General features: G+C 38.1%; 1 protein-coding gene across 1 annotated transcript in view; it reads left to right on the forward strand.

Annotated features, from left to right (window-relative positions):
* Positions 1 to 1,580: 1,580 nt before the first annotated feature.
* FRY (FRY microtubule binding protein) overlaps positions 1,581 to 13,168 on the forward strand; it is a 186,051-nt gene continuing 174,463 nt past the window's right edge. Inside the window, exons 1-2 of the mRNA XM_071804672.1 lie at positions 1,581 to 1,817; positions 5,631 to 5,729. Coding sequence (XP_071660773.1) covers positions 1,610 to 1,817; positions 5,631 to 5,729 — 307 coding nt within the window. The 5' untranslated portion in view covers positions 1,581 to 1,609. The remainder of the gene's footprint in view (positions 1,818 to 5,630; positions 5,730 to 13,168) is intronic.

Below are 13,168 nucleotides of genomic sequence, written 5' to 3' on the forward strand. Positions count from 1 at the left end.
AAATGCAATTTAATTTCTAGAGGAAGAGGATGAAAACTCACAGGCTATTTCATCCTTCTCTGTTTCTAACACAATAAAATATTTTTAAAGCTACACAGGTTTATATTAAGATGCATAATTTCCCCTCTTCATTTCTAAAAGCATGTAGGTGAACAGTTTCTTTCTTGTCAGTGCTAATAAAGGTTGTACTGAATTTCATACAAAAACAGTATCTGGAGTAGCCAACCTCCTGATCACTACACCAATCATACAGTGTCCCCTCTCTTTAGCAAAGTAATCAAAGCATTCATGGTTAAGTGTTTTAAATGATTTGGAGAAATCAAGTTCTATCTTCAGGTGTTAAAATCAGTTTGCCATAGGTATCCGTGGCTGAAAGACTAGCTACTCTCACTTTGAATTACTACTCTGCTTATTCACTTTAGCACATTAAAAGTTATTGTTATTCAACAGCAGAATGTATGTAGTTAGAAGTTTCATTACTTTTAATTTGCTAATCTCTTTTGTCTGATTTATGATAAAATTGAAGTAAGAAAATTAGCAGATTCATAGAGAATGTTAGGATTTGTCCTTTCTTCTTTCTGAACATTTGAGAAAGGGAGATCATGTCTGTGGCAGAGTCTAAAGATTTTGTTGGGGTAATTGGAACAAAAGAAGAAAAGTACCTTGGCTTTTAGTAGTTAAATGGAGAATTTACAGACCATCTTCAACATACACATATTTCAATGGCTTATTTTTATTAGTCAGCAGTTACATAGAGAGAAAATCAGTCATACTGGCAGATCTTTGATTCCAACTCCAGTAGGAAATAACATTATTGCTACTTGAGGAAAGAAACCCCAAACTAGCAGTTGTGGCCACAAAAACCTTTGGTTTGGACTGTTTATCAGTCTTTAAAATGTAACCTTGTCAAAGGAAAGGACTGAAAACGCGAACATAACTGTTCAGGTTGTACTTTTTCCCAGCTGTTCCCTAGGCTGGGCATTAAGTTGGTTTATTTTTTTGTTTGGTTTGATGCTTTTTTGTTTGGGTTTGGTTTGGTGTGGGTTTTGGTTTGGTGTTTGTTTTGGTTTGTTTGTTTTCCGTATGATTGGTTGGGTTTTTTTTTGTCTTTTGCTTGTTTGAGTTGTGTTTTGGTTTTGTTTTTTTTGCTCTTTCTGTTTTCTTTGTTTGAGGTTTAGCAACACTTGTTTAGCTCGCCAAGTTAATGAACTATTAATGAACTGATCTGAGAGATGCCGCTGGTATAATATAAACCACGCCAGCCCTCGACAGTGCCTCATATTAAATTGTATTTTCCCCTTTGCAGAGATTGTGCCGCTGAGCTCAGGTCTGCTGAACTTCCTAATTACCTCCAAAGTTCCACACGAACGACTTGGGCGCGTCTCCTCATGGGCGCGAGGAGGGGCGGTGGGGTAACCCTACACCTGTCCCAACACACGCATGTCAACCTGCTCAACCTCCCCAGCCAGCGCCGGGCTGAGCATGAGGAGATCCAAGATTGTTGGGTCTGTGGCCACTAGTCTGGCACTGCTGGGCGTTGGGCTCAGCTTTGCGCTGCTGGGTGTTGGGCTCGGCTTTGCACCGGGGCGGCTGTGGCAGGTGGGGCTCTATGATGGCGGTTGATGACAGCAGCTTGTGCTCTAGGACAAGGAGTAGACTGAATTCCTATCAGACTTGTTATAAGTCAACAAGACGGAGAAGCCTGCCACCAGACATCCTGCTAGAAAATGATTTTAAAGGAAAGTTTCAAAGAAATATTAGGAATATAGAGCCTATACATCCAAGGCGTGCTAAGAAAAGACCTTCTATATTTTCAGGTAGGAAATGCTATGCTAACAGTATGTTGATGCAATATCTTTTAAACCTTTTTGGTAATATTTGAAGGATTCCGTAGCTGATTCCAGTCAGAATCTATTCTGTTTTAAAACCTAAGACCGTTTTCACAGATAGATTAAATCAAGTATAATTTATGTTAAATTCTGTCAGCCATTAGAGTCAAAGTGATGGAACCAAAAAGAGATACTTTCTTCATATTTTTTATTTCACATTGCTTCTTGTGGGTATTTTTTTAATACTAAGCATTTAAGGAAAACCAACTGTTTCTTTAGAGCTTTGAACTGTGTTTTGCTTAACCCCACTTAAAAGCAATGCAGTCAGTAGCTGCGTGTAAGTATATCTCTTGCTGCTCTAATACTGTATCTCATTGCTTTTCTGGAGGGGAGTGCTTTGGGAATACACAGACTTCTTCAACATAGGTTTTTTGTTGTTTGTTGGTTGTTTGTTTTTTGTTGTGTTTTTTTTTGTTTTGTTTTGTTTTTTTTTTTTGTGTAGCCAGAAATTAACATCACTAAATAGTCAAATGCATGCTTCAAATTCCTGGCTTGCACTGGAGCCTGTAATGTCCGTAGCTAATAGTTCAGTTTAAGTCTCTAGTTGTTAAGAAGTAGCCACAAGGTGTAAGAGTGGATTTCAACCAAGCTAATGGCAGGTCTGCATTATTTTGGTGGGGTTTTTTTGCTTTTATATTATTTGAAATATGCCTAAAATAGGCAGCAGATTAGCATGAGGACAACAGATTTGTGTCAAAACAGTCAGATCATCTTTACTAGGAGGACTAAAAGGTTTTAGGGGGGGAAATCAATACCAGCTCATCTCTACTGAAACTGAAGATGTGTTTCTGTGAGGCAGTCAGAGGAAATTAAAGCCTTTATAGAAACAAAAAAAATATACTGTTTTTTAAATTTAGGTATCTCCATTTCCAGATGAAAATGAGAGTTTAAAAATTTCTAGGGGGGAAATAGTACAATCATTCAGATATTTGAAGTAGATAAAAAGTGTCACTGATTGTTTGAAGATGAATATTATATTCCTTAATGACTGCTTAACTTCTTTCTTATGAGCTGAAACAACACTGAAGGAATGGGAATACCATGTTAAAAGATGACAGAGGGCAGCACTGTTTGTGTGGGATTGAGGGCCTCCATTGTACCTCTGCTAAAGTATTTGAAATATTTCAATATCTTGGGAAATAAAGCTTTTTTCCTCCTTCCTATTCTAGTTCCCCAGCTTAAAAAAAAATGCAGAAAGCCTTATCAGATCTTAAGTTAGGTGGGTCAGACGTGCCCAAGTCTCCTGGGCTTCACAGTGCCTGAACAGGCTCTTCCTGGGCTGATGTGATGTGCTGGTGACTGTCAAGGCACATTATTTTGGAGAGGGTAGGCCATTTGTATCTTACTCTTTCTCAGTTGCTGCTTTTTGTCTTCTAGCTACCTTCTCTGCTCCTGAATTACTTCTGTGTTTGTGGTTTTTCTTCTGCAACTTTTCACTTTTTTTTCCCCGTACGTCAACATTTTTATTAGAAAAAAACATATTAAATAGTCTTGTGTTTGATCTCCAACAGCCATATTCTGTTGTGCCCACCCAGATTTCTCCTTTATTCTGTGATCTTTCTTTTTCTTTTCTTTAAGCACAGTTCTTCTTTCTCTCTGTTCTCTTTCCACCCTCCCAAACTACCACACCAGCAGCAATACTCCACATTTGTGCTGCGTCAGATATGAGCAATTTAATGTAGTTTGTGTGTCTGGAATGCTGCCATAATTCTTATGAAATCCACTGCGGCTGTGTTACTGTACACTCAAGGGCATTTAACTCAAAGGTAATGCAAATTGCTTGCTATAAGGAATTGATGGAGCACATGGAAAGACAGGTGTAGGCTTTCATTTGGCAGGTCAGCGGTATGCATGAGAGAAGCTTTACTTGATTTGCTTTTGAAAACAGGTTAACAAAGTAAGCTTGAAGTCCTCTAGACCATTGTCTTTTATGCTGCAAATGTAGGTTAGAATGGAAAGGGAGCTGTATCACAGAACCATGGAATGGTCCAGCCTCACTGCTGTGTGCAGGGACATCTTGCACTAGATTAGATTTCTCAATGCCCTGTCCAACCTGACCTTGAACACTTGAGATAGATAGAGAGATAGAGACATAGATATTAAATATATATGTTTAAAAATTATATATTTATATACATTCTCTGCAGTCTTTTGGATCACTGCTGAAACCCTTTGTAGAATGCGGTAATTAATATTTCCTCATTTCAGCCCAGTCATCTATTGAAATAAATATTCTAAATCTATACCATTTTGACTCTTCTAGCTTCTTCTAATTCCCATATCTCTGCTTAGTCTTTTATATCACCAAGAACCTGTCTCAGTTTCAGGACATACTTGGAATTTAGTCTGAAGTCATGCACATCTTACTTTCTTTCCTTTTATTCTATCTTAAAAAGCTTATCTAATAAAATAGTGAACAGTGACACATTGAGGCTGCAAGGACATAGGTTGGTCCATACATTGGGACTCTTGTTTCAGACTTGGTGCAGACACAGGGCAGCACCTTGCATGCAACAGGCTTGTTCTATGATTTCTTCTTGACCGTGATCGCTAGAAGCTCACTCTTCAAAAATGGAAGCAGAGCGACATGTCTGTCTGTCCTGCCATCATGCAGTTAGTCATGCACGTGTGCCTAGACAGAACTATCCAAACAGTGGTGTCACTGGGAGATTGTGTTCATTCCCACATGGAAAGAGGAGGACAGAAACTACGACTGTGAGGAGAAATGGTGGCATAAGGTTTATCACCTTCATCAGTTGAGTTTTTACAGACTGCTGACTTGCCCTCATCATAGCCATGACTGACCCTTTCCTGGCAGGACCATACAGAAACGAATGGTGTCTTGTCTTAACCTGAAGATAAACCCGTAACTTGTTAATGAGAAAAGAAAGAATTCTGAAAAGACAGAGTGGGCAAAGAAGGGGCCTTAGGAGGCCATGTCATTTCAGAGGTAAATAGAAAAGGTAAACTGAACTAACTGAGGGGGCATAAAATTAAAACCAATTAGCTAAACATCATTAAACATCTATGCAGACTCATGTTCAAAAACACAACAGCCTGAGGGAAATTAGTCTGTATTTATTAATTTTAATCTAGGGAAGTACAGAGTGAGTTTTTACTTATTTCTTTTTGGAAGAAGTCTGCTGATGTTGTTGTTTGTGTTTCCTCTTTATACATGGCAAAGATGTGAAATTTTGGCTGGGATTGTTCATTTTCTGAAGAAAGCAAAATAAACAATACATATATTACAAAGGTTGAAATACTTACAAAAAATTAATAGTTAAGTTCTGCTTGGAAGCCATTCATATTATGAGCTGGGCATGTTTAAGTAAATACCATTGAAAATCCATTTCTAGGACTCTTATTAGTATCTTGTGGGCTTTTTTCTTATCGTGCTTCATTTTCATGTGCAGGTAGCCTGTATTGTTGTTGAATAATGCTTGTTGTGTCGGTTTTGAAGGACAGAAGGTGAGAAAAATACTTTGGATTTTCTGCCTCTCCCAGGACCAGGCTCCCTTCCAGTTCATGGCCTGTGATTCAGGCCTTGTCTTCACAGCCAAAATAAGCTGTTGTCTCTACTTTTGTAAAAACATTGTGGTGTTAATGTGAGTTCATGTAAGGAAGGTCAGTGGTTAATGGTACTTGATATAGCTACTCAAAGTAAGAATGTGGATTGCCGGTCTGTGATTTTACAACAGAATAGCTCATAGCCTGTAACAAATTCACTGCTTTTTCTTTCAGTGAAAATATTGTCGCAGTTAGAAGTCTTGAGGCACTCTCTCAAAGCATTTCTGGAGTTCAGACCAGCATACAGTCTAGCAAAGTCACTTTCTAAAATAAGTAAGTTGATTTGACACCTTATTTGTATGTAAATTAAAATACTGAAAATAATAAAAGAGAGAAGGGTTTTATATATAAGAAAAATATTTAAAGGTTATTCAACAGTGATATTAACAAAGTACTTAATTTTTCATGAGATATGGGGATAAAACAGCCAGTATGTATGATATTTTTTTCTTTTGACTGGCTGTGTTAATGGGGAAAGACTTGCCAAAATCTAATTACTTTCAATAAGGATGCTCCAAATCATGGGTACAGTATGTGTCTTGATTCAAATGAGTTAGAATGATCTGTGTTCAGTATTTTAATTTAGTCAAGATTTGCATATCCTCTCTTCTCTCTGAATAAATTGTGCTGCATGATAATAACATATGCTTGTAATCTACATAGGATAATTGCTGTTCACTTCTGGTGCCCCTGGTGCCACCCTGCACCTTGGAGTTTGGTAGAACGGCTTGTGTTGATGCTGCATTGTACGAGTATCATCCACTGGCAGCACAAGGGAAGGCAAGACTGGCTTGTCCCAAAGTTCTCTTCCTTTCCTGAAAGCATTGGTTTGGTTTCCCCTTAATACTTTTAGCAAGACCTTTGGATGATGCAGGGGGAGGGGAGCGTTGTGGTTTTTAACTTACTGTTCATATTGTAAACTAGCACTTGTTCTGTAAATTACTGTGTTTTATTGACCCTTATATTAAGATATGCCACCATGCTATAAAATTGGTGTATTGCTGATTGATTGTGTGCCCATCCACTGATCTGGGTGAGTGACCATTACTTTATTAATAGAAAAGGTCAAATTAATGATAATGTCTTGATTTCTTCTTGGCCTTCTGTATTTTTGTGTTCACTTACATATTTCTACATATATTACTTCATATACTCCTCAGCATTTTAGTTCTTGAATGTTTTTTTAAAGTGTTATTTTCTTCAGAAAAGATAGGTCGATGATTCGGAGGAAGGCTCTGGATTCTGCATTTTGAAGTGTGATGTAATATAACCATCTTGTCACACTTGTTTTCTTCTTCGGTTCACTGGCATTTTATGGACTGTGGAAATTGATTTCCTAATGTTCCTGTAGGCAGGTGATGAAGGTGCTGCCTCACTTTTAAGTTGTATTTGGGACATAAAGGAAGCTCTCTGTGTTCCTTGGAGAGTGACTCGAATGTGAAGATGAGGAGGAAGATAGGGAGGAAGGTCAGTGTAAGACAGGGAAGGCTCTTTCCGCTATTGTGGCTTGGATTTTTGTTTTCTGATTTTTTGCTTCTTTGTTTTAAAAAATGTTTAGTTATCTTCTAGATTTAGATTGCCATCATCAGTTGTTATAGTTGTTAAGACTCCACTTTAAAGCAAAGACTCCAGTGTTCAAGTGAACAAAACCCATTGTACATATAGTAATATACCGCGAACCTTATGATGTCTAAGAGTTTAGAGATTTCACTGTGATGAAAGACCTTGTGAAGCAATTACAGCACTTGCTCCCTGATTTCTGTGTGTGCTGACATAGAAATAGATGTGAAAAAGAATACCGTTTAGTAACATGGTTTGCCGGTTTGACCCTTTAGCTCCCTACTATGTCCTATCTAAAGGATAATTATTAAAGTGTAGGGTGAAATCTTAAAACTTGTGCTGAATGCTCACCTTCTGGGAAACATAACAGGTCCTTTCTTTTGTCTGTTTATATAATTTTCAAGGAGCATTGAATTAATATTCAATACTGGTTGTATCTCCAACAAAATATGTTAATACAAAATGTATTTAATTTTAAAATAGAAAATTAGAGTGCTAAGAAAAGTTAGCAAAATAGGAAACATATAGAAATGTTTTAAAATATTTAAGAGCAAGCCAGTCGCTCTTTACATCAAATGGTAGGAGCCTTAACTATATTACACATGCAGTAAATCCATGAGGGTTTGTTGACTTTATTTTTAAGTAAATCTTTCTTTGACCATCATGAGGCATAGCATATTTTATTCTTCTGATTTAAGATGCACCTTAAAGGGCAGACTCACCATAAAAGCCTGCCCATCTTTGACCCACAAAGATTTATTTTTGTGGTAATGGACTGGAAAGATTGTCAATGATAATATTTTTTGTAGAGTCGAGAAATACATACAATTTCATTACATGAAAGGCAGATAGGACTTTTAAAGTCTTACAGTAGTGCATCTGCTGTAATCAAAAGCTTATCAGCCAAGTAAAATTATTTAAAAGAATCAGACTTAAAGGTTATCATAATGGCTTCGATTTAACCTTCTTCTTGATGTCTATTTTGTTCCTCTTCTGAAGTGCAATCTTCACATAAGCTGATGTAGTTAATGACATTTAAGTATCTTCTCCTGACAGTCAGATGGGTCTATGAACTGCATGTAAATCACTCAAAATACAGTTCTTCTATAGTGCTTGTTTACTTGTAGATACTTGTAGACTAGTTTGGTGCATTTGGTAGGTAACTATTTTCCTTTCAGCTATTTATACTTTACCTAGCCTTACATATTTAATAGGAGCATTTGGTATCCAAGTTAAATCACCTGGTAATCTTGGAATCTCTGAAATAAAAATTCTCAATATTTTATTCATTTTAATTGCTTTACTATCTCACAGTACCTGAATTTAAACAACAACAACAACAAGTTTAGGAGTTTCTGAAAATACTTAGTTTTAATAACATTTTTTTTAAAACCTGTATTTTTAAAATCTGTTTTGGTTCAGAGACAGTTTTGCCTGAAGATGGGTGTAGATAATAAAATTTGTCTTAATTACAAAAGATTACCTACTAAAAACTCTTTGAACAGAACCAGAGTTAGCTGGAAGATGGTTTTGTGCCGCTTCTCATGATGAAAGATGCCCTGATATGGAAATAAAATCCTTATGGCACTTCTGGTAAGCCAGCTATAAGGAGACAGATACCGAGTTCATATATTTAGGTTTTCATAATGAACTAATTTCATCAACTCTATAGAATCGTATTAATTTCCTTTAGTGCTACTAGTTAAGATTGTTTTATTTGGAATATGATTTTTATTAATTTGGGGGACTGGATATTAAATTAGGAACTTGGGGAGTTCAGGACATTCTTTGTTATATTTGGGTTTTCTGGGAAAATGAAATTGCACAGTGTTCCCCAAGCTGAGATCAATTTTAATTCTTCTTGGACAGAATATACTTACGTCTAGCTGCTACACAACGTTGGACTGCAGTTTTGTAATCAGATGTGATTTTGAAGACTCAACAAATTTATGTTCATGCTTTTTAATAATATACTTAAATTGCACCTACATTTACAATTTCTTAGAATAAGAAGTATTTACCATTTTTTACTAGAAGACATTACTATTGCCAGGAATTTTTTTCTGGTAGATAAGCAATGTATGTTGTGCACGATACAATCTAGTGGCTCCTCTTCCAAAGGGCTGGCTGTGTAGTGGGGTTTTTGTTCATTTGGTTTAGAGCTGCCTGAGGGCATTGCTGTGACTTTCTGTGGGGTTTTGCTCCGTGTGTTTGGAGTAACTGTTTCTGCAGTTTCAGGGTGGCTGTAATGGAAACGTGCTTTAGTTGCAGAGCACGTTACTGTGCATCCCCGTGCTCACTTTGGGGTGAATTATCTGCTTGTCCTAATAAACCTGTTCTGGGGTAATTCGTGATGCAAACTATAAAGGTTTGGCAAAATAATTTTTAATCATAATGTTTCATCTGCATGTTGGTAAGGAGACAGGCAGCCATCAGGTGTCATCGTTTTTATTGTAACCTCATTTGTCCTGTTTAGGATCTTGTCAGTCTCTGGCCAGCCTGGCTGTTCCCTCCTGTTCCTCTCTAGCAAAGCTGCTCCACTTCCCAACCTGCAGCTCCCCTGACAATTCTCAGACACACTTCAGGAGCTCGCAAGAGCTGAGGAATTGAGAGAGAGTTGGATGTTGCCACCAGCATTTAGATAATGTTTTATTGTATGCGTGTAGGCTGGTTTGTGCCATCTGGCCTTGTGGCCAGAGAACAGCCCCAGGTATCAGTGCAGGCTAACGGAGCTGAATCGCCAGTCCATCCAGCAAGACATGACTTTAATTACTGTAAAGGTCATTAAAACTCAGTACCAGTTCATTCAGTGAGTCACCTTAAAGTACTTCTTGTTTAGATTTATCATGGACAGTTATTGACTCCAGTATGGAGAATCGTTCAAGCATTAGATTTCCACTAGATGCTGAGGCTCTGCTCTGAAGTAAAAAGTCTAACCTGCAGCAGAGGGTTTAATGTCACACAAAGATGCCAGGGCAGAAGAAGGATGGCAAGAAAGGCAGAATACCAGAAACTAAATTAAGCTCGCAACATGGAATTTCAGGGTCTGAAATGTATTTCATTTTCTGCCGAGCGAATTGAAGATAAACAAAGATATGTGTACCAAGTCCAATTCTAAATCCATTCTGGAACTAGGAAATTGTCAGTTCTCTCTTTAGAAGCTCGTCATAATGTAATTCAAGTTCAGATTTTTCATACTGAATGTTATAGGACTCTTAAGTTAAAGTAGTGTTACAGTTTGTCCTGTATCTGGTTTCAGGGTTACAAATACTTCTGCGTAATCTATTGTTATATTTAGATTCTTCAAACTTGAAAGCCCATCCTGAAAAAAGTCTCAGTGACTGTGTAGACACCTCTACAGCAAGAAGAATTATGGTGATGGAGATGGAAAAGGCTGAGGCAGTCAATGCCTTCTTTGCCTCGGTCTTTACCTTCAGGAATCCCAGGTCCCAGAGACCAGAAGGGCCTAAACTAGGACAGAGTTACCCTTGATACAGGGATAACAGCTTAGGGAACATTTTAAACAAACTGGACCTACGTGAGTCCATAGGACCTGATAGGGTGGAACCACAAGTGCTGAGGAAGCTGGCTGACATCACTGTCAGGCTAGTCCTGATAGACTTTGAAAGCTCATTGGCAACTGGGAGAGGTTCCTGATGACAGGAGGAGAGCAAATGTGACTCATTTATTCAGGAAAGGCAAGAAACAGGACCCAGGGAACTTCTGGCTGGTCAGCCTCACCATAATCCCTGGGACACTGATGGAGCAAATAATCTATAGCCCATTTCCAAACATAAGAGAACTGGGGGCAATCACCATGTTTGTGTGAAGGGAAGATCATGTATGACCATCTCGTTAGCCTTCTAAAACAAGATAACTGGCTTGGTGGATGATGAGAAAACAAAGGATGCCGTTTATCTCAACTTTAGAAAGGCTTTTGACAGTATCTCCTGCATCATCCTCATAGACAAAATGATGAAATACAACCTCGATGAATGGACAGTGAGGTGGGTTGAAAACTGAGCTGCCAGGCTGACTGGGTTGTGATAAGCATCACAAAGCCTAGCTGGAGGTCAGTCACTAACAGTGTAGCCCAGGCATTGATACTTGGGTCAGTACTGCTTAACATGAATCTCATGAAGCTCAAGAAAAGGAAAAGCCAAGTTAATACAATAAGCTTGTATTAACTTGGCACACTTTTGTTCAGTATTTCCCATACTACTTATACTTTGGTTCATAGTCCCCACTCTATATTACTGAAGATCATACCAGTTCTCTTGCTCCACTTTCCCAGATTATTGTCATTGTTTAGTCATGTCCTGATTCTTCTTTTTGTTGATGTTAGGAAATAGACTGCCTTACCTTATTGAATTATTTGGTATCCTGATTTTTATCTTTAGGAACTGCTTATATGGAACTTGTTTAGCATAACTCAGCATGAGTGACTAAGTTTGCTTAGGCCACAAGCTGTGAAGTTTTGAACTTTCTGCCTTGATAAGTGGAGGAGAGCCCCAGAATCTGTTCAAGCAAGAAGATAAGGGAGCTTTTGATTGTCAGCAAGAGCAGCATCCCTAGAGATAAGTAAAGGAATGGAATGGTGCATTTAAGAGAAGACAAGAAACAGAAGAATGTTTTGGTTATTGCCAAGGACTTATTTTTCTCCCCAGCTGCAGATGCAAAATAGCAACCTAAAACTGACGTCCAGTCTGGTCAGTAAAAGAAAAACCTACCTACAGAGAAAATAACGTCCCACCTGACCAAAATGAAGAGATCCAATGAAGAATGGGGAGACCCAAGGCTCCAGTTTTAAGTTGGCCCGAATTTGTGTGCAAGGGGTGGGAGGCTTAGATTGTAAGGTTATAACTGCCCAGGGTTTTCTTTGCTTGGGGTCCTTTTTCCAGAGACACCCAGATCAAGCTACTCTCTTTAATTTACAAATAAGTTATTTATTTAAGAAGAATTTCTGGAATCCATGCCCAAGTCTCTGTTCGGGAAACCAATGGAAAAGAAACTTCCTTAACGATTGGCAATCTTCCCCACTAAATATTACCAGAAAACTTTTTTTTTTCTTTTTGTGACAGAGAAATGATAAAACCATCAAACTATCCTATCGAGTTGCAGACACCTTTTTTTTTTTCTCGTCTCTTTTGCTTTTCTCCTTGTCTGATACTCGCAGGAGGAATAGCAGAAGGAAATTCCATGTGCAGTAGCATTGCTCCATTCTCACAGGAGAGGTTTAGAAGGAACAGGTGCAGTTCCTTTGACAGATTTATCGTCTTTCTTATTAGGTGGTTTCAGATTTTCATTTTGATCCCGATTTTAGTCTTTTCTGATCTGGACAACTGGGGCATCATTTTTCGAAACTCAGACATTTGCTGTCCATACTTAAGGTAGTCACTTCAAGTTCCCTTTACAGTCATTGGAGAGATACAGGTATTATTAGAGTTTAATCCATGTGATCTGTTGTAGATGTCAGTATTAAAATGGTGTGAATCAGCTCTTATTTCTTTGTGTTGACTAGAAAACATCGAAGCCCCAACAAATCCCATATCTTACAGCCCCATCTATTCATGGCTAGCAGAATGATGCAAAACATTAAAATACAAAATATTATACGCATAGTATTTATTCAAGGGCTTAAATGACATACAGTAAGAGTTAATGACAAATTGGACATCTAACATTATTCTGGTGCAATGTTCTATCATCAATTGGCTTCTAGTGAAGTTTGCTCCAGGACTGGAGGGATGATGCTGTCTTCTTTCGTTTCTGGCTCCTGTTTAGAGCAACTCTAGAAGAAATTACTGTCACAGATGGTGTTCTACGTTTGACTATAGTGTACCTGCGTATATGTATTATACAACAGCACAATATGTCCCTGTTGTGAAGATAACCTCTCAGTTTCAGGAGACACCAAGACAAGACATCACAGTCTAGAATGACCTTCCAAAGAGCTGGGGATTTTGTCTGCTTGAAGACTTTATTGTTTTGGGAAGGACAAAACAAGATTTGTTTCAGAATTTTTGTGGATGATCTTGATGGAAGGCAGGAGGGCTCTGCAAAGAGATCTGGATAGACTGGAAAAATGGGCTGATTCCAATGGGATGAAGTTCAACAAGGCCAAGTGCCGGGTCCTGCACTTTGGCCACAAC

Source organism: Patagioenas fasciata, chromosome 1 (assembly GCF_037038585.1).
Source record: "Patagioenas fasciata isolate bPatFas1 chromosome 1, bPatFas1.hap1, whole genome shotgun sequence".
Lineage (NCBI taxonomy): Eukaryota > Metazoa > Chordata > Aves > Columbiformes > Columbidae > Patagioenas > Patagioenas fasciata.